The sequence below is a fragment of the Manis pentadactyla genome, chromosome 16 (assembly GCF_030020395.1).
Source record: "Manis pentadactyla isolate mManPen7 chromosome 16, mManPen7.hap1, whole genome shotgun sequence".
Lineage (NCBI taxonomy): Eukaryota > Metazoa > Chordata > Mammalia > Pholidota > Manidae > Manis > Manis pentadactyla.
Window position 1 is genome coordinate 5,607,227 of NC_080034.1, and position 18,491 is coordinate 5,625,717.

The following is an 18,491-nucleotide window of genomic DNA, read 5'->3' on the forward strand; positions in this document are numbered from 1 at the left end:
ATTACACACATTTTATAACATTTAGAAATCTAAATCTGAAATCTCTAAAAAGAGAGACACAGATTTGGTAGTATGAATTACTAACAGTTCTTTATAATGCTTTTCACATTTGTTATTTTCTTCCTATTCCCTTTGCCAACAACCTGGTCTCAGACCTTATTAGTTTACACTGAAAGATGTCAATCTGATCTCTCGATCAGATTTCCTTGCCTCTAACCCCCTTCCTCCCCTTAGCTTGCATAAATCCTGTCAGGATCAATAAGTCTGGAATACTCCTTTTCTTACCTGGAGCCCTGTTCAATGGCTCTCAAAAGATTCCTGCGTCTTCCTCTCACCCTTCTGAATACCTGAGTCCCCTGTCCCCACTCACTCTGTGCAGAGGTGAGCCTGAAGGACTGAATCACTCACATCCCTTGCCCCCTGAGTTCTGGGCAGAGCCAGCCAGTGGGCAGCGGAGATCAGAGGGAGGGAAGAGAATGGGATGAGTGAATCGGTTCACTCCCCTCACCCACAGCGGCGAAGCCTGCACCTGTCAGTCAGCCCTTGCCACAGAGGTTTGTCTGCCTGTGGTCAAGGCACCAGCCCCACCCACTCTCCCCTCCTGGACTGGGGTGGCTGTGGTACCCAGGAACCAGCCCCCGGATACCACACCCCTCTTTGTGATTGTTCTTATACTTCTCCCATAAACTAGTAAGCAATCCCCATATTTAACTTTGCTCAGATTGCCCCCCCATGAGGGCGCCACCCACTTCCTGCCGGGACCTTCACTGAGGTCAGGCCAGGCTAATTAGTCAAGCCTTTGTTCCGGGCCCTTCCACCTCTGCCCCATCACTCACAGTCCCACACTGACACCTCGCCACCTCCCCTCCACAAGCAGACCACACGCTGTCCATCCTGCACGCTGACCAGGCCTTTCCCCCTTGCCCAGAAGAACCTGCCTGCTCCTCTCACCTGTCCAAAGCCTGCTCTGTGTTCATGCTCTGGCAGCGTCCCGCCTGCATGCCCTGATGTCTGACTGCCTACCTGAGCCTGCAGCCATCTCTCTCTGCTTTGAACCTTGCAGTCCCTTACATCCTAACGGAAGACTCTTTGCTTTAGCCCACTTCCCTGTGAGCATGTTGCCCTCAAGGACAGGAACTATTTTACATTTCTCCAGAATTAAGCAAAGTTCTCATATATCACCAATTGATACATCTATGAGCCACTCTTCTACAGATTTTAAAAAGTTATTGCCAGAAGTAATGTGACTTAGGAAAATCTTAGGTCTAGAGTATGAACTTTGATGAAACACAGAGATATTTGCTCTTCTAATTTAAATATAGGATGACACGCAGTCCTCCATTCTCAAGAAAGGATTGAGAAAGCAAAGCGGAGACCACCCATAAGAAAAAATTCAACAGAATATACCAAGATTTGATAGAACAATATTAAAAATTACAGGAATGACTACCCAAGGCAGAAAGAGAAAGAAATAGAATTATTCCTTCCATTCCTGTGCCTCCCAACATCGCTAGAGAGAAAGAAGGTGCAAGAGACAGTTTCATTAGCTTTGATTACCAGGTTGTTTAAAAAAACAAAAAGAAAACTCTCTTTTATTTCAAACCTCTCCAAGAAGAAAGAACAGAAAGCTTTCTCACCTGACTAGCCCATAAATCTGCCAGTTTAAAATGACTTTAAAAGTCAGTAGAAGAGGCCACTGGCCCAGCTTCCCAAATTATAGCTCCTTAGTGATGGTCTAGGTGGCCCACAAAGTGGCAGGGTGACACTGGATGCAAAGGAGAAACAGCGTCCAACACGCAGGGTCCACAAACCAGGCTGTTGACCTTTGCCTGATGCAATAGCCAGCATTTTGACAGCTTCTTTTCTTGGTTACTTTTTTTTCACAGCAAGGTAAAAAAGGTTACCTAGATTCCAACAGGAGAAAGGAGATCTAGGAACAAAGATCTAGGAAGTGAAAACAGTTATCTAAATTATAAAGGTTCTGTTGTTTGGTGTGCTTGGGCTTACTAAAAATGACCTCCATAAAAATGATGTGTTAAGGACGCAGCATAACACCGGCCAGAATGAACAACAGCACCCACTTGTGAATTCCCCCACGTGGTCTGGGTTTACATCTGGCTTGTGCACACCATGGCAGTCCCGCACGTGCACAGCAGACCTGCATCCTGTTTGCCCGGAACCTGGGCCGGGCTGACGGGTAATACTTTGTGCGTTACCCCATCAAGTGCTTCAGCAGCACTGGGGGTGTAGGAATATGTAGATGGTCCCTAGAGGCAGCCTGGGTGATTCTACAGTAAAAGAGCATCTAGCTGTTGCCGTTGGTGTCCCCATCACGAGCCACAGAAAACTGGTCCACATACACTGGCTGGCGATCTCGTACTAACACGGACACGATGCTTTGAGACCTGATAGCTACAGTAACAGACCTTTCAGTGAGCTTCAAAAGAAACCTCTTCTGCTGCTCCTTTCTAAATAAAGCTTGAAGGATGGGCCGACATTGCGTGCAAGTGACTCTATAACCACAGCCTACTCTGAGGCATCGCCCACTGCCTGGCACGGTGAACTACCCACAACTCCCTGGCTGGTCGTCACTGCAGGCAATGGTTGTGTCCAGAATAGGGATTTGTTGCACCTGCATTATTCAGAAGCGCCTCTCTCATATTACTGTAACCACAAGACCTACTTTAGTAGACAAACTTCATGACTCTCTGGATCTGCAGGTCTGAGGATCTGAGATTTTAGCAGGAATATTTCAGTCATAGGTCTTGTTATCAATTAGCTTTGAAAGGCACAGTGTAAACACAAGGAGACAATAAAACATCAGGTCCCAAACACCAGTGTTGTTTATAAAGGAGATGCTCCCAGCCCCCCCCAACAAAACCTAAATGCTTAAGAAAAACCCTGGAGTCAAATATAACTGTTTTGGGGGACTGTTTGAATTTTCTTCAACAAAAAGATATCTGAAGATTACTTCTGTGATGAAAAAATAGGTAAACCCAGTTTTAAAGCATACTTTCTCTCTAATTCTAATGTCTATCAAATGCAGGAGATGTAGATGCCGTTCCCCTGTTGTCATCAAGCCCCTTTTCACCACCTCTTCTTTCTTTTCTGTTGTGCTAATAGAAAAGATGAAACATCTACAGAGGAGATATTAGGGGAGCCTGGTGAGATCGCTGTTTTCCTCAGGTAAGCTGAGATCTCATTCCTTCTGCTTATGAACCTCAATTCAAATCATCATGAAAGCATTTTATTTAAAAAGCAATTCTTAATTGAAGTTGACAAAGTTCATAATGGACTTTATTGAAAATAACTTGGATTCTAACCTTTTAAAATAATTTAAATTCACTGTATACAATCTGAAAAACCTGGAAAAGAATAATGGTAAAACGAATCACCCATTATCATGCAACTCGGAGGCAGTCGTTACCAATCTTTTCAAACAAAAAAACTTAAGGTCAATATCTGCCTATATATCCTTTATATAGTCATGGAAAGAAAAATTAACAGGCTCTCATTAGACAAAAGCATTCAACTGTGTAACATGTCTGGGAGAGCGCCACACTCGGCTCCTAGGAAGAAGGAATGAAGAATTCCCCTGGGATCAAAAGTAGCAGTTAATGCAAGGACATACTCATGTGACCTCCAAGAAACTCAGAATGCACCGGACATCTGAAAATTCCAGAAGAACAGAAAAATCATGTGAAGTTTTGACCTTGTTCTGATTTAAAACTCCCCCCGCCCTCCAGTCTCATTTCTGTGCCTGTGATTTTTTGGTTCACACAGGTCTTAGCAGCGTCTCGCTAGGGCCCCTCCTTCTGCCTCAGGACCACACGCCCCTCGGGGACCCCAGGATGCCCACAACAGTAAGAAGCTCCGAGATCAGCCCAGCTCCTTGGCGCCTGGTTTGTTTAGTTAAGGAAACAGGAAGGAGAGAGGATGTGCTGGCTGTTCAGCTTTGTTAGCAGAGCGGCTTCATCATCCCAGGTAAGAGGCAGTGGCCGTTCTCGTCAGTACTCTCCCTTCTTCCTAGGGACAGAGGGCCAAGCAGACTGCAGGCTATGACAAGGTGGAAGGAATCTCAACAAGCAACTTAATCATAAGGTCCAGGACGGCAGGGACCCTCTCACCACCAGAGCTTAACAGAACCTCACACACAGCAGGTGCCCACTGGGCATGAGAATGAATGAATCAAGACATCAAATTCTCTCTGCATGGAAGTCTGATCACATGCTGACTAGGGTCCAAGCTTTGTTCTCAGTCATGCCCAGCACGAATAGGTCAGGTAAATATCAAAATGATCTGAATGCCACGAGTTAGTGGGGAAAGGTAAAAATGGTGCCTGCAGACAGAGAGAGGACTGGCCGCTCTCTCCCCGCTGAAGGGGTGTGCAGGGCAGAAGGGGCACAGCCTCCCCTGACACCCTTTTACCATCTGCACCTTGATAAAATCCAGTGCTTTCCAGGCCTTGGGCTCTACCCCAAAGATCCTACAATGAACAAGACACAGTTCCTGCTTCAAGAAATTTATATTTATATTTATAAAGTACAACCCAATGGCTTAAGTGTTATGACTGCAGGTGGCAGATGTACAGACTGGGACCAGGTGATAAAGGCCAGGACAGGTTGCGAAGGATGCGACCCCTTGTCATGTATAGTCACTGAGAGTTTGGTGCCTAAGTGGCCTGGTGCTCTTAGGGAGTTTCAATCAAGTGGGAGGCATGCTGGGTTCGAGGAGACTACACGGGGCGACAAGCTGAGCATATTGTAGGAAGACTCTGTCACAGGTACAGATGAGCGGCTCAGATGTTATTTACTGCTGTAGAAGTTTAGAGGAGGGAAGGATTTCTACCCTACGCCAGTGGACATATTATTTTAAATGAACCGTGAGCTATTGCTAAGGAATAAAAAGGCATGCCTGTGTTGGGGGTGTTGGGGACGTTTGGGGTGTGTGTGTGTGTGTGTAACTGGGGGGGGGGGATGTGTGTGTGTAGCGCGTTCGGGAGGAGTGCGCAGTCATAAAGTGGTAGCGTCCTCGAGGACTCCGAGCAGTTACCCCTGGAGGTTGGCACTTCATCTCTGGATGAAGTCAGATGCCACTTCTAGTCAATAGGACTTTTATTCTAAAAGACCTTGAGCTTTTCCTTGGTTAGACAATGTGAATATATATTATATAATATAACCATTTGCTGGGGTTTATGTTAATAGGAGACCTTTCTTTTCTTCAGGAAAGAGAAGAAGAATCCACCCAGGTAGCCAAGGGCCCACAGGGGCAGAGGGCGGAGCTGAGCCTCCCTCTGGCGACCCCGAGGGTCAGGGCGGAGCTCGCTGACTCCCTGCGCCCATCTGCGCCCGAGCTAGCGGCCCCCTCCCGGCTGCAGGTGCACGAGGCCACCCTGCGCACCAGGGCCGAGCGTGGCCCAGCCTCTGGGAGCCGGCGGGACAGAGCCCTTTGGCTTAACAGACCCCCAGCTTCTTGACCCCAGGTGTTCATTTTTAACCATTAGAAAGACATCAAAAACCACCATGGGTCTCAAAACATTAGAGCAAATGCATCTCCAGGTAAGTTTTCCATCTTAGTACATTCAGATTCCCTTCAAACATTAGTAGGATTCAAAATCATGTTTGACTGAAAGCTGCTGCTAAGGAAAGGACCCCACATCTGAAATGTCCACGTGGGTGCCAACGAGGGCACGTGCTGAGCTCAAACATGAATCTTTAATCCATGATACTTTGTCTTACGTAACATTTCCATTTTCACAGTTTGATGCAATTTAAAGACACAGCGTTTCTCATGGGTGACAAGTGTAAGGCATTGATGTTGGCCCTGCCGTCCCCCAGATAGAGAGCTGTCCCAAGAGCCTCTTGCAGCCCTCACCATCACCGCATCTGCCTTCCCCTGATTGAATGAAAAGCCTCCTCGTTCCCAGCAGGGAAAATCCAAACAGCTGTGCTGGACGAGGCATCGGTCAGAAGACCCGCCTTCTTCTCCAAGCTCACCTCAACCCAACACCTTCCCCGCTGTCCCCCACCTTCCCACTCTGCTTTGCAGAAAGGCAGACTGCTTACAAACCTCTCACCTTCACGCCTGCCTCCTCTGTGGGGGATGCCCTTGCCTGAGTCCCCGTGTATGCACGTCGCCATGGTAAGTTCTCTCTCCCCGTTCTGGGTTCAGCGCCGCTTCTCCACTGCTGTCACTGCGCCACGCCTCCCCCCTCTTGAGACTGTCTGTTCCTGTGAATGACCTTCCGTGTCTCCCGCCAGCCCTCCTCAGATGCTCCCAGGCTCTGAGCTTCCCCTCAAGGGCAGGAACCTTTCCTCTCCTGTCTGCAGCCTTCCTGCTATCACAGAGCTTGAGAGTCACTGCTCAGTAATTATTCCTAGAAATGCAACTGAAATGGAAGCATCCATGAGATTATGTGATCACAGCCACATTTCTGGACTGCTTGGCTGCCCAAGCACCGAACTCAGCACCTCCAGGGAGCAAATGGGACCCTACTTCTCACACGTGGCAGATTCCATGCTTACCTCCTCTCAGCTGGAGAGGAGACGAGTCAGTGAAGCATCCTTGACCTCCACCTCCCCCTGCATCCGCAGTCAGTCAGTAAAACGTAAGGAATCATTACTGCAAACTTCAAAGAGAAAGCATCAGTGTGGGCTGTTTACCGACCGAACAGAGAAGCACTTAGACCTGGATTATTAGATAGAATGAATTAAGATTGGTCTGTTAACTTTTCTATTTGTTCTTTGAAATATTCTTTTCAGCAAGTCCTTAGTAAAGTCAGAGTATCTTCAAGAGGATGACTGGTCATAGACTGGATTCACTAACCTGTTGTTGTTCTTTTTCTAAGTGCCTAAAACAACCTGATGTAGAATAATGCAAATAAGGTATAATTTTAAAATCTGAGTTCTAGTCTTATTTCTGCCAAGAATAAGCCATGAAAACATGGGGCTCACGTGCCTAAACCTAGGTCCCACATTTAGAATGAAAACAACCTCAGTCTCTTTCCAAGTCTAAAATGCTGTGCATAGACATAGTAGCTCTGTTCTTAATGTCTTGTACATATTGACCCGTTTCATCTGTCACAAAACCTGTAAGTTGAACAGTATTATTTCCCTTTTATACATGTGAGGATACCGAGGCCGAGGGAGGTTAATTAATACACCCAGCGATGTCACCCCTATTAGCCAGCAGAGCCAAGATTCACACTCAGGCAGCCGGGCACCAGGATCCCTGCCCTCAGCCGCTAGGCTTTACTTCCTATGTTCCCAAATAAGAATTGATGGGGAAGGATTTCTGTATCCTCGTCAAATGACCTTGACCCATCTAGACTCTGAAACACGCAGCAGCCAAACAGGCGTGCGCCTTGCTGGGTCTTCTTGCAGAGACCCGCCCATCCCCCAGCCCCACTGCTTCCCTTTGCAGGGGCTCCGGTGCCCCTCGGATGGAGCCCCCCCAGAGCATGCGTTCCCTCCTCAGGCCCCGGAGCGGCTGGGCCCCCCTAGCAGCCTGCCGCAGGGGAACCGTGCAGCCCCTCAGCCCAGCCCTCACACTGGCACAGCCACCCGGGCCTGATCAGGAGCTAATGGACAGGGCTTTGCTGCAATTTCATTTCCACCATAAACCTAATGAGCAATTGAATACAAGCGACAAAAGGCATGCTTAGCTTTCTCCTGTGCAAACGTTCATGAAATCTCCAACGGCTGCCCTTTCATAGCCCTGTTACCACACATTCCAGCAAAACCAGGGAGGCCTCTGTGCATTTAGCATTATTAATAAGGTTAACTGGGCACTTAGTTAGCAATTTAGTGGCTAGTGCTCCATGACTGGAAGGTCGCGGAAGATTATTTAGCAGGATTAGCTGCAGGCCTTTGTCATCCCCTCCCTGGGTGACTTCTGCTCCCTTCTAAGCAGGTTGGTTCTTAATCAAGCACAGAGAGGTTCACGAAGAAGACATGGACACCAGTGATAAATCTCCCCTGGAGCTGCTGTGGGGCTGCTTGCGGGGTGAGCGGGGGGAGGTCCACCCAGCGGTGACCCCTGCAGCCCGTTCTGCAGCGGTGGGCTCCTGCCGAAGCAGGTCTGTGCAGCCCTGGCTGTTTCCCGTCCGTCATAGCATCTCTGGTACCCGGGACAGGAAAGAGAGCCATGCAAGGTCTGAGTCTTCTGCTCCAGAAACTGCAGCGCACACTTTGACCTTGAGTCCCAGACACTGTTACCGGAGAGCATGGCAAGTGCCTCAGGCCCCAGGGCGGTGTGTCCCGGGAGCCGGAGCAGACCCGAAGCGCGCACACGGCTCCGTCCCACTTGCTCCCAGAATGAAGGGCTGCTCCGGGGACCTCCCCTCCCAGCCTCCTCAGCAAGCCCGTGCTGGGGTGGCCATGGAGGCGCCCAGGCCCCCGGCCCCGGCCCCGAGGGGGACGCTCTTCCTGCCCTTCCTCCCACTGAGTCTTTCAGAAACAGCTGCCTGAAAGCTTGCAGGGCCTGGCCTGGCTCCATGCTCTGCGGCACCAAGGAAGTAAAAGAAAATCAGGCTATGGAGAAGCTAGTAATCCCGCAGGAGAGACGGAGAAGCAAATACATACACAATATCGCCCATGCTCTGCCCACCTGCCCACTGCGTGCCAGGCACCGACGAGTCACTCCTTGCAGCAACCTTAGGCTACAGGTACTGTTTCCCCACTTGGGCGAAGGAGGCCGAGATTCAGAAAGAATGAGCAATAAGCTCACCGTCTTCCAACAGGAAGTAGCAGAACCAGTATTTAAACGCAGACCTGTCCAGCTGTCTCCTTATCCCCCCAGAAGCTGAGCTGTCTTCACCACAGCAGCTCACCAGACACTCGGGGGACAAAAACTGTTGTTAACATTGGTGTAAGAAAAGAGAATTTAGAAGGTGAATCGGTCTGCTGGGGAGGAAGGCGCGGTTCACCCCAGCGTGGCTGATGTGGGATGGTCTGCGCCTCGCTGCCCCGGCCGCTGGCTGGGATGATGCAGCCTGGGTGGTGATTTTGCATACAGTGACCAGGCAGGCCACGCTGATAAGCCTGGAGAACGAAGAGACGCCCTCAACTCCACTAAACAAGCCTTGCTGGGCTCATGATGACCTGCTGGCTGCCGGGAGGGACGGAAATACAGATGAGCACGTAGGATGCAGTCCCTGAGCCCAAGGAGCGTAAACTCCGTGCTGGAGACAACACATGCCCCATGGCCTGCTTGTGGGGTGCACAGTAACATTCTAGGGCACCAGAGAAAATAATAACAGCCCAACCTCAGGGCTTACCAGGGCTTTTCAATAGAGGAGTGTGAGCTGCCTTAGAAAGACAGGACCGGGCGGTCGGTGAGCAGAGGGCAGGTGGAGCTGCATCCTGGGCTGAAGGCAAAGCATTCCTGCAAGTCTGGAGGAAGTACATGCTGCATTTGGGGAGAGAAGGGGGTCAGTGCAAAGTGACTAGGGGACACAATATTGGCCAAGGGGGTAATCATGGCAGGAAGTGCAAATGGTAAGGTCCTTGGGGAGCGGGTGGGGTGGGCTGTGGAGGGCCTTGATGCCATCCTGAAGAACTGGGCCTCATCCAAGAGGCGGTGCAGCCCGTGAGGGGACTTTCAGTGAGGAATAACAGACATGGAGCCTTAACTTAGAAGAAACTTATCAAGGAGGCATCTCCTCCCTCCCCACTCCCGACCCTAACACTTCCAAAAAAACATTTCTCCTCCCTTCCCCCCACACACACCAGAAAACTGTGTCAGCAGCAGTACAGGAGGGGAGAGAGAGGGATTGTCTGCCATGGAAACATGAAGGACACAGTGGAAATGGAAGGCATATGGCATGTCAACCAGCAGGAGCTGGTGCCTGGATGTGAGGAGCACAAAGCAAAGGTACCCAGGGCAGCTGGGCTTTCTGGAGGGAGGGGAGCAGGTGTTTGCGACCCTGCCTGGCATGGAGCGCCCAGGAAGAAGGCAGACTTGGGAGGAGGAGAAGGTCGTGGCTTGGGCATGTTTATAGTTAGTGGCAAAGTTGGGATATTTGGAGAACTCAGCGCTGTCTCAGGTGGTCACTGAAGCCATGGAAGACGAGACCCCCAAGGGGAGGCAGAGGGGAGCAGCCCAGGGGCCGCAGGATGGGGTGGGGCCCTGACCAGCTCTGCAGCCTCGCTGTCACCCACACTCCCACCAAGTTGCCCCCCTAACGACCCCCTTCCTATGGTGGGCGGGGTGGGGCAGGGCCGTCCCTGGCAGTGTGTCCCCAGGGCCTGGCCCAGCGTCTGCATCAGGCTTCCTGCATACATGGCAGAGAGTGTGCATCGTCTACACACTAGAGAAGGAAGACAGGAATGGCGGGAGTGAGGAAGACGGGAAAGCGATCAGAGAAATGGAAGAACTGTACGAAGCAAGGACACCGAGGGGCAGGAGGGAAAAGGCGGCCGGACCTGGAGAGAGCCGAGGCCATGCCTGAGAGGGCCCTTCCTTCTGGGGGAGTCCGGGCCGGAAGCCAGATGGCAGTGGGCCGGGATTAAGTGAGTGTGACAATTGTAAAATATTCTGATAAGATGCCTCATTAGCAAGGTCAAATTAATTAAGAAAATGTAAAGTCCGGGAGGGCGGGTCTACCCTGTCGGACTAGGTCTGCCCTCCTGTTTCAGTCTGGGACAGCAGCCGTTTGTCATTCACAGTCCCTCTAAGGAATACACAATCCAAGTCAAATAATTCAGTTCAGAAAATATCATGGTTACTCTGTGTGTATAAGTAAAAATACTGTAGCCAAAGAAGGTGTTTCCAAATACTACCTTAAAGCTATTTCATGTTTTTATGTAAAGTAACCACTAAAGCAGGTCAGAACTACCTATTACTAGCATTTCAATAAATAGCAAAACACTTTCCTCTGGGTTTCAGAAGTAACTGAGGGCAAAGAGTTTGGCCTCAATTGTTCCTTCAATTTTCCATTTTCGTGTTTCAGGCTTTCTCACTTTAGTAAGATCTGACCCAGTAGGACCGAAGTACTTCACAGATTTCCTTCTCTCAGCAGATGCAAAAGGTATTTAAGAAACTTCCAAGATTCAAAGAAATCCAGGTGTTAGGATTCGTAAGTAAGATCCGACCCTCCTCCATCTTTAAATTACTTTCTCCCTATCTTCTTTTAAAAGCAATATTGTGAGGTTTACAAAGCTCCTTCCCCATTGTTTAGCTCGGCCAAATCCTCAGAACTGAATGATTCCAGGTAAAGGAAATGTCTGCTGAGAACGTGCGTGCCGGTGACGTGTGAGGGGGTAATGCCAGCTGTGCCCCCCCCCCACCTCTGGGCTCAGAGGCGCTGCCCTCTGCACACGGCTTATCCGCTGTCCTTGGCAACGTCATTAACAGACCTCTTAGGAAAATAGCAGGGACAGATCAGGAAAAAAAGAGCAGTCAGTTACTCTGGCATCGGATTGCCTGGTTTCCTATCAAATGCTAAACATTATCTCCCTTTAAACAAATCAGGCCGACCCTAGGGAGACTCATGAAATAATGAAAAGTGGTACCTGTGGGGAGAGGGAGCTGGAGAAATGGGGTGGACAGGAAGGGGGTGGGAGCCCAGCTTCGCAAAATACACCTTTCATATCATTTTGATATAATAATAGTAATACACTGCCATGCAGAAATTATTTGTTTTAAATAAAAGAAATGAAACGGTAAAATAGTGCCATGCTGAAGCGTGGTTCCCTCCTGCCCCCGGCTTTCCCACAAACAGGCCTTTGTCCTTCAGCGTCTCAACACTCCAAGGTGGGTGGGTTCATGACTTCTGGCAAAGTTTTGGCATCTTTAAGTTCTCATTATTCAAAACATCTACAGATGGGGTCGTGATATATATATTTTTTTCAATGTGCCATAGGGCGTGTGTCAATCCTGGTATAACAGAGTGAGATTCCTTCTGGAGGGGATTCGTAAGGTGGGTAGAGCAGGCCTCACCCAAATGCCTCCCTGGCCCTTCACCTCCTACTGTCTTAAGGGAGAGGGGCACAGTGCCAGGGCTGCCCCCACTCACAAGGAGCTTCCGGGGGGGCCACACCTGTATGCTTCTCTCTGAGATATCCGGACCCTCTGATCTGCAAAACTACAGAAAAGGGAAATATTGAAAAGCGAAAGTTATAAAAAATGAAACCCTTAACATTTACCAAAGGAGACTCATTTTTCTTTATTTCAAGATGCTGCTCTGCAGTATTTCATGTGAAATCAGATGGATTAGAGAGAAATAAAAGGTGATAGGAAAATATTCTGCATAAATGGCAAGGTCTTCTGGATAAACCACTGCAGTTCAAGAACAAATTTTTAATTTAAAGCTGAAGGAAATAGTAGGAACAGTTTTCTTGTTGAATGTTCAAATGTTCACTGTCCCTTCACTTCAAATATATGAAAACCTAATGATAAAAAAAAACCTGTCTCAGAAGAAAAACAAAATGTTAGGTTGATGAAACTTTGCAAGGTAAAAATTTTAGGTATATGCCTTGAAGCTGCATCTTTCCCATGCATTTATCTCTGTGAGAATTTATTCTTATTTCTGCCAAAGATGCTTAAAAGAAACCCAATGAATTCCATTATGTAATGAAGATTTAGTCTCTCAGAAAACATTTTGACCCTAAATACAATAAGTGATATGCTTATGAGAGTTGCCAACTTTTAATCATTAATAACAATGCTCAGAATATTGTGAAGTAAACTTATTACAAAGGAAATGGCTTTGTCATGGAGCCAGATCACCACAGAAAGCCTGAAACCCCGTGAGCCTCCTGGCACACTCTCTAGTTCAGCTCATTTGCATAAAACGTGAACTACAATTTAACAAACACCTTTATGTCAGTGGCCTCATTTGCTTCTCTCAACACAACTGGAAGTAGTTAGGACATTTATTATTAACACAATATAAAGAAGAACAGTAAAAGGTGCACTTTAAATATTGCTTTATCTCTTAAGCAAAATATAGGAAACTGTTAACAATCATTCAATCTAATAGGAGGATATATAAAACTACTTCAAAACCTTGTACACAAATGACCATGGCAGCTTTGTTTGTACTAGGCAAGAACTGGAAAAGACCCAAATGTCTGATCACAGGGCAGCAGGTGAACGAATTGTGGCACATTCTTAGCATAGAACTACTCAGGAGAGCAATGAACTATTAGAACACACAACCTGAATAATTATGCTGAGCAAAAGAAGCCAGACAAAAAGGAGTTTATTGTGATTGCATTTATATTTAATTCTAGAAAATGCAAACTTATCTCCAGTGACAGAAAACAGGTCCAGAATTGCTTGGGGAGGGTGAAGGAGAGGGAAGGGAGGGCAGGATTAGCAGGGCGCACGCGGAAACCTTCGTGAATGAGTGATGTGACTGTGGTAACGGCTTCACGGGTGCAGAGCCAAATGCATCAAACAGTACATCAGCAATGTGTGCGATTTGCTCTATGACAATTATACTTCAAGAAACCGAAATTTTTAAATCAGCAAGACTAGGGTCTTGGCCCTGGAAGCCCAGCCTCTCTCCAAACCACAAACTACTGCTGAAAGCATGCAAGAGGCAGGCCCTGGCTAAGGGTCTGGTTGGTGCAGAAGGCAGCTCCCCGACAGAGCAGCCCGTTGGGTGGCCGCAGATTCACCCCTTGCCTCCGCAGGAGAGGGGTGGCAAAGCCCATCGCAGTCTTGTTCCGTCCAGGGAGGGAAGTGGGATGAATTCATGATACAGACAGAAGGAGCGGCCACACAAATCCCGTCACGTGTGTAGTGTCTTTGTCGGCTGCTATTATTTGAAATGTGAAGTGAGAAAACTGAATGTAGCTTCTAAGCTAAATTCATAGATACACACAGAGGAGTCCAAACTGTGTGTGGCAACTGGGTGACCAAACAGCTTTTCTGAGGCAGGAGTGTGTGGTGGTCCCACAAAATGAGCCCAGGCCTGAGGGTGAGCAGGACAGGGTTTGAGCCCTGGCTCTTTCCAACTGGCACCTTTCCTCCCCTTACCTGCAAACTGGGATCATGCTGTTGAAAAGATTAAATGAGGATGCACACAAACTGCCTGGCCCAGACCACGGGCTCAGCAAACAAGATTTCCCTGCAGCCCGCTGCATGGTGAGTGGCTCTCTGCACCCAAGGCTTACTGATTAAAGCCATTTGAAAAACAGTCAACAAAGCACCAGTTTCAGGGGCTGGTCTCAGGTAAATCTCCTTCAGGACTAACCTAATCATCGAATTGTCTTTAAGAGGTGAGAAATCCATTTTTTAAATACTTTTTAAAACACTTCCAGTACCAAAATGTAAGATGTGTAGGATATATTTGCAGACTTTTACTCTTTAGGAGAGATATGAAGAAACCAAAGAGCTAAGAAGTCAACCAAAATCACGTATAATCTTTGAACTAAGGTTAAAATCCTAATGAGAAACATCATATAATAATGCTTACTTCCTAAGACTCATATGGCTACCAAAATTTCTATCCAGTTGCTGGTGGCAGTTTGTATGTTTCCTTCAAAATTCTGAGCAAACATGGTAGACAGTGGAAAGAAAAAAATTTTTTTGGCATATGAAGTGATTCAGTGAACGGCTCAAAAACTGTCATTAAAATTCTTTCTCCCTTTCATGTCCGCATTGTGTATGACGACATGAAGACCAAAGAAAGAAAAAGATGGGTCATTCGAACTCTTTTAAATGTTTTGCCATATAGTACACTTTCTCCTGCAAATTTATATGCTGATCTTTTATAAGTAATTTTGCACATAAAGTCTGGGGTCAGCCAATAACTTTTTATTGGTACCTTATTTAAAGGGGCATAATTGATCAATAACTCAATAATGGAAAAGCTGATGAGTAAAAATCCCTATGTGAGATAAGTAGGGGAACAATGACTTGATTAGCAGAAGTGTATTCTATAAAACGCAAAACTTAATTAGAAAAAGGTAAAAACACCTATCTGTGATGGCTTGCATCAGCTCTAACATCTGTCATGTCTTAAATGTCCCTTGTGACGAGGAATTGTCTGAGTGCACACTCGTACACACACACACCCTGAGTCAGGAATGAAGCAGAGAAACCGATCTGCTTCCTGGTTCCAAGGTCAGTTTGAACTGGGAAAGGACCCCCTACCTTGCAGAGCTCAGAACTAAAACTCCAGCTTGGCCCTGATAACTGACCAGTGAAACGATGAACTGTAGACTCTGACTTACCGTGCAGCCCAAAGAACTGCCAAGAATCCACATTTCACACATTTTAGCCCACTGTGCATCCCCCCTGTGTGGATTTACAACGTAAACTAACAGGCAAACCTGACCCTAGTGGACAGAGCTGCTGAGAGCCCTATGTCATTTTCTCGTGCAAAAGGCATTGGTTCAATAAATATAATAATAAGTATATTCCTGTACTAATTCCCTTTCTTTTTTTAATACCTTCTACAATGTTATTTTAAAAACAGGTTAAAGGAAAATATTTGTTTTAGAATTTTGTTTTTTAATTGAAAAAAAGTCGAAGAGGACCTTAAGAACCTTAAGAACTAAAGCTCTAACGTGGTTACAACCTGTGCATGCGGTGGTCCCACTGCTATATCCTACTGGCGTTTGTAGAAAAAAGGACAATTCAGCCTCCTTGCTGATTGGCACTGTAGGCTTTACTTATAAGCACCAAAAACACTGGCCAATAACAGCAATTCTTGACAATACCACTTTTTCATAAAGAATAAAGTAAAAATCTGTGGTCACTTGATTCAGTTAGTAGCCTCTCTTCAAGCTGGACTTGATCCCCCCCCCGGCACTCCATTTCAGAACTAAAATATAGGTCAATTCTTTTTCCACATTTCAAATTTCTGACAATCACTGACATTAGCTTTGAAGAGGGGTATTCTTTAAGAGCCCATCAGGAAAGAGGCTGAAACTATCCTGAAACTTCGGGGCAACACAGCGACCCTCTTTCCAAGGCATGGAACAGTGGGTTTGGGTGGGATGCGTCCTCTGCCAGCCGCAGTCCAAGCCCCACAGAGACGCAGCTTGTGGCCGTCTTTACAGGAGACCCTGAGGAGGCAGGAAGCCCTGCAGGTGGCCTCCCGTCTTTTGATTCCAACCAAATTGGAAGTGGAGGCGTCCCTCCTGGAACGACAGAGGAAGACAAGCAGCCAGAAAAGGCTCTCACGGTTGCAGACCTCAGAAGGCTGATCATGAAGAGCCCTGGGGGGACGGACCCCTGGATGTGGGGACAGTCCGGCTCCCTGATGGTCAGTGCGCGGCCTCGTGGTCACTCCGTCTAACGTGGGCCTCTCGCATCTGCCATTGGCGAGACGGGACGTGACAGGTGGCGCCCTGCCCATCCCCTCACTCCCACCTGGGTCCCACCAATGAGCCCCTAGAGACGCTCCCCCAGCAGCAGCTCTCGGGGAAGCTGGGGCTCCGGCCCAGCAGCGCCACCGCGGTCCTTGGGGTCCCGGGTGGCGACGCGAGCTCACAGACAGCTCACCTCCACTGTCAGGCCCAGATCCCCTCATCCAGGAAATTGGCCGCGTCCCCGAAGAAAACAATGGCACATGCAAATTAGGATAGCAGGAGGAATGTTGGCCAAGGGGCTGTTTGTAGAGGCCCTGGGCCAGAGGCAGCGAGGCCCATTATCACGTCCAGGCACGGGAGGATGCCCGGTGAGCTCGGCCACCCAGAACCCGAGGGCAAGGGACCGTGGCTAGCAGCCCGCACGCTCAGCTGCCAGGACGGACGGCAGCAGCAAGAGAGGTCAGCACCCCCGTCGGGCACACTCGGGATGCCGAGGGGCGTCTGGGGGGCTCCAGAGCCTGGGCACCACAGAGGACGCCAGAAATGCCATCTCAGTGTGACATGGCATGAAACGCATTCCCTGCCAGCTTCGTTTCTCTCGTTTAGAAGGTCGAGCTCAGCGCTGGAAAACTACACAAAGGTCTCTTGGGACAACACGCAGGGCAGCGGCATCTCCTGGGCCAGAAGGGGCTGCCTGCAGACCCTTCTCAGAGGCCGTTTGGAGCTCTGAGCTCGTCTCTCTGAACCCCTGGGATGTCGTGAGAACCAGGCCTCAGGGTGGAAGTGCGATTCTTCAGACGAGCCCCGGCCCAGTGCTCATGCAGCCCTTTCTTTCTTTGCCAGCTTGGTTGCGTTTTCATCCCCACTCTCCTACCCATTAGCCGCCTACTTCATCCAAATTATACAATGACACTAAACACCCTAAAATATCCACTTTAATGGTTGTTCTTATCACATAGACACGCAAGGTGCACCCCGTGCCTCTGTCCTTCAATGTATCATTCAGATCAATGACCACTAGTCTACGTGACATGGCTTCTTAACAAACTGCTATAGCGCTCCCTAAAGGACTGATTATTGCCACATTTTTCAACCCTGACCGTTCTACTTCCCTGACCACAAAGGAAAAAAAGAAAAAGAAACACTCAAATCTTGTGATCTTTCACCCACAGAAACTGCTGGGCCCTCCTCAGGCCCCGACCCTGACTCCCAGTCAGCACGGCGCCCACTCCCTGCTGGCATCACCAAGGTAAGGGCCTTCCTCTTGTCCTTCAGACTGGGACAAAGCCTCAGAGCCCTCCACCAAAGAGTCAGCTAAGGACTGAACAGAGAAAAAACCCCTTTGCAATGCAGGCAGTACTTGCTAACCCACTTCCAGCATCTGTATTCATAAAATATAATACAACTTGCATTTCAAGCACCCTAAAATTCAATGTTTCCTTTAATGTAATTAGATCTTTGTTTCAATGAGAGTCAGGATTTGCCATGTTTTTAATAAAGCAAACATATGTTCATGAACTGAAAAGAATATGTAAAGCAGAAAATATTTCACTTTGACTCTCAGAAATACATACAAACATGCTTCATAAATTTGTTTTTACATCTTAAGTTCTTATCTATATTTTTATGGAGCTTCATAACTATAAATTAATATCTTAGAAAGTAAAAATACTTAATTCAGTAATTTTTGTATTTAATTTAAAGCTATGTTCATTTAATTTGTGCCAAAAGTTGCCACTGGGGTGTTCATAAATGGAAGTTCTAAGCTCTAGTCCCTCTTTAATTGGAAGAATTCATAAATTCAAACATTTTTGACACAATTCAAAGTATTTCAGTTGTTAGTTAACCCTGGCTCAGGCTGACCCAGTTAACCAAGAAGCCAAAAACGTAAGTCATATTTTACCACTGTATTACTGTATGCTTTCCTTCTAGGACATATTTCTATATCAGAACCAAATCAGAATCCATAGTAGACACAGGGCAACTACAAAATGATTTGCTTAAATTTAAATGAAAAGAGAAAATAAGCATTCCATTATACAGAGAAATGTCCCTTCTCAACCTGTCTTTCTGAATCCATTCTTCAGAAGGCTACTCTGAGCCCAGGGCTTCCTCCTGGCCAACCCAGGCTTGAGACAGAGGATGGAGCAGGCACCATGCACCTGGCCAGTCTCTTCCCACAAAGCCCCTATCAGATGCCCACGTCCCTCTGAGGGGTGCATC

The 18,491-nt window shown here is 47.7% G+C and overlaps 1 protein-coding gene across 1 annotated transcript in view; it reads left to right on the top strand.

Moving 5' to 3' along the window:
• Positions 1-18,491, top strand: part of IMPG1 (interphotoreceptor matrix proteoglycan 1) — a 122,245-nt gene that overhangs the window by 75,285 nt on the left and 28,469 nt on the right. The window contains 8 exon segments of the mRNA XM_057494270.1: positions 3,124-3,164; positions 3,784-3,863; positions 5,225-5,377; positions 11,021-11,081; positions 16,017-16,172; positions 16,175-16,222; positions 17,441-17,517; positions 18,356-18,471. Coding sequence (XP_057350253.1) covers positions 3,124-3,164; positions 3,784-3,863; positions 5,225-5,377; positions 11,021-11,081; positions 16,017-16,172; positions 16,175-16,222; positions 17,441-17,517; positions 18,356-18,471 — 732 coding nt within the window.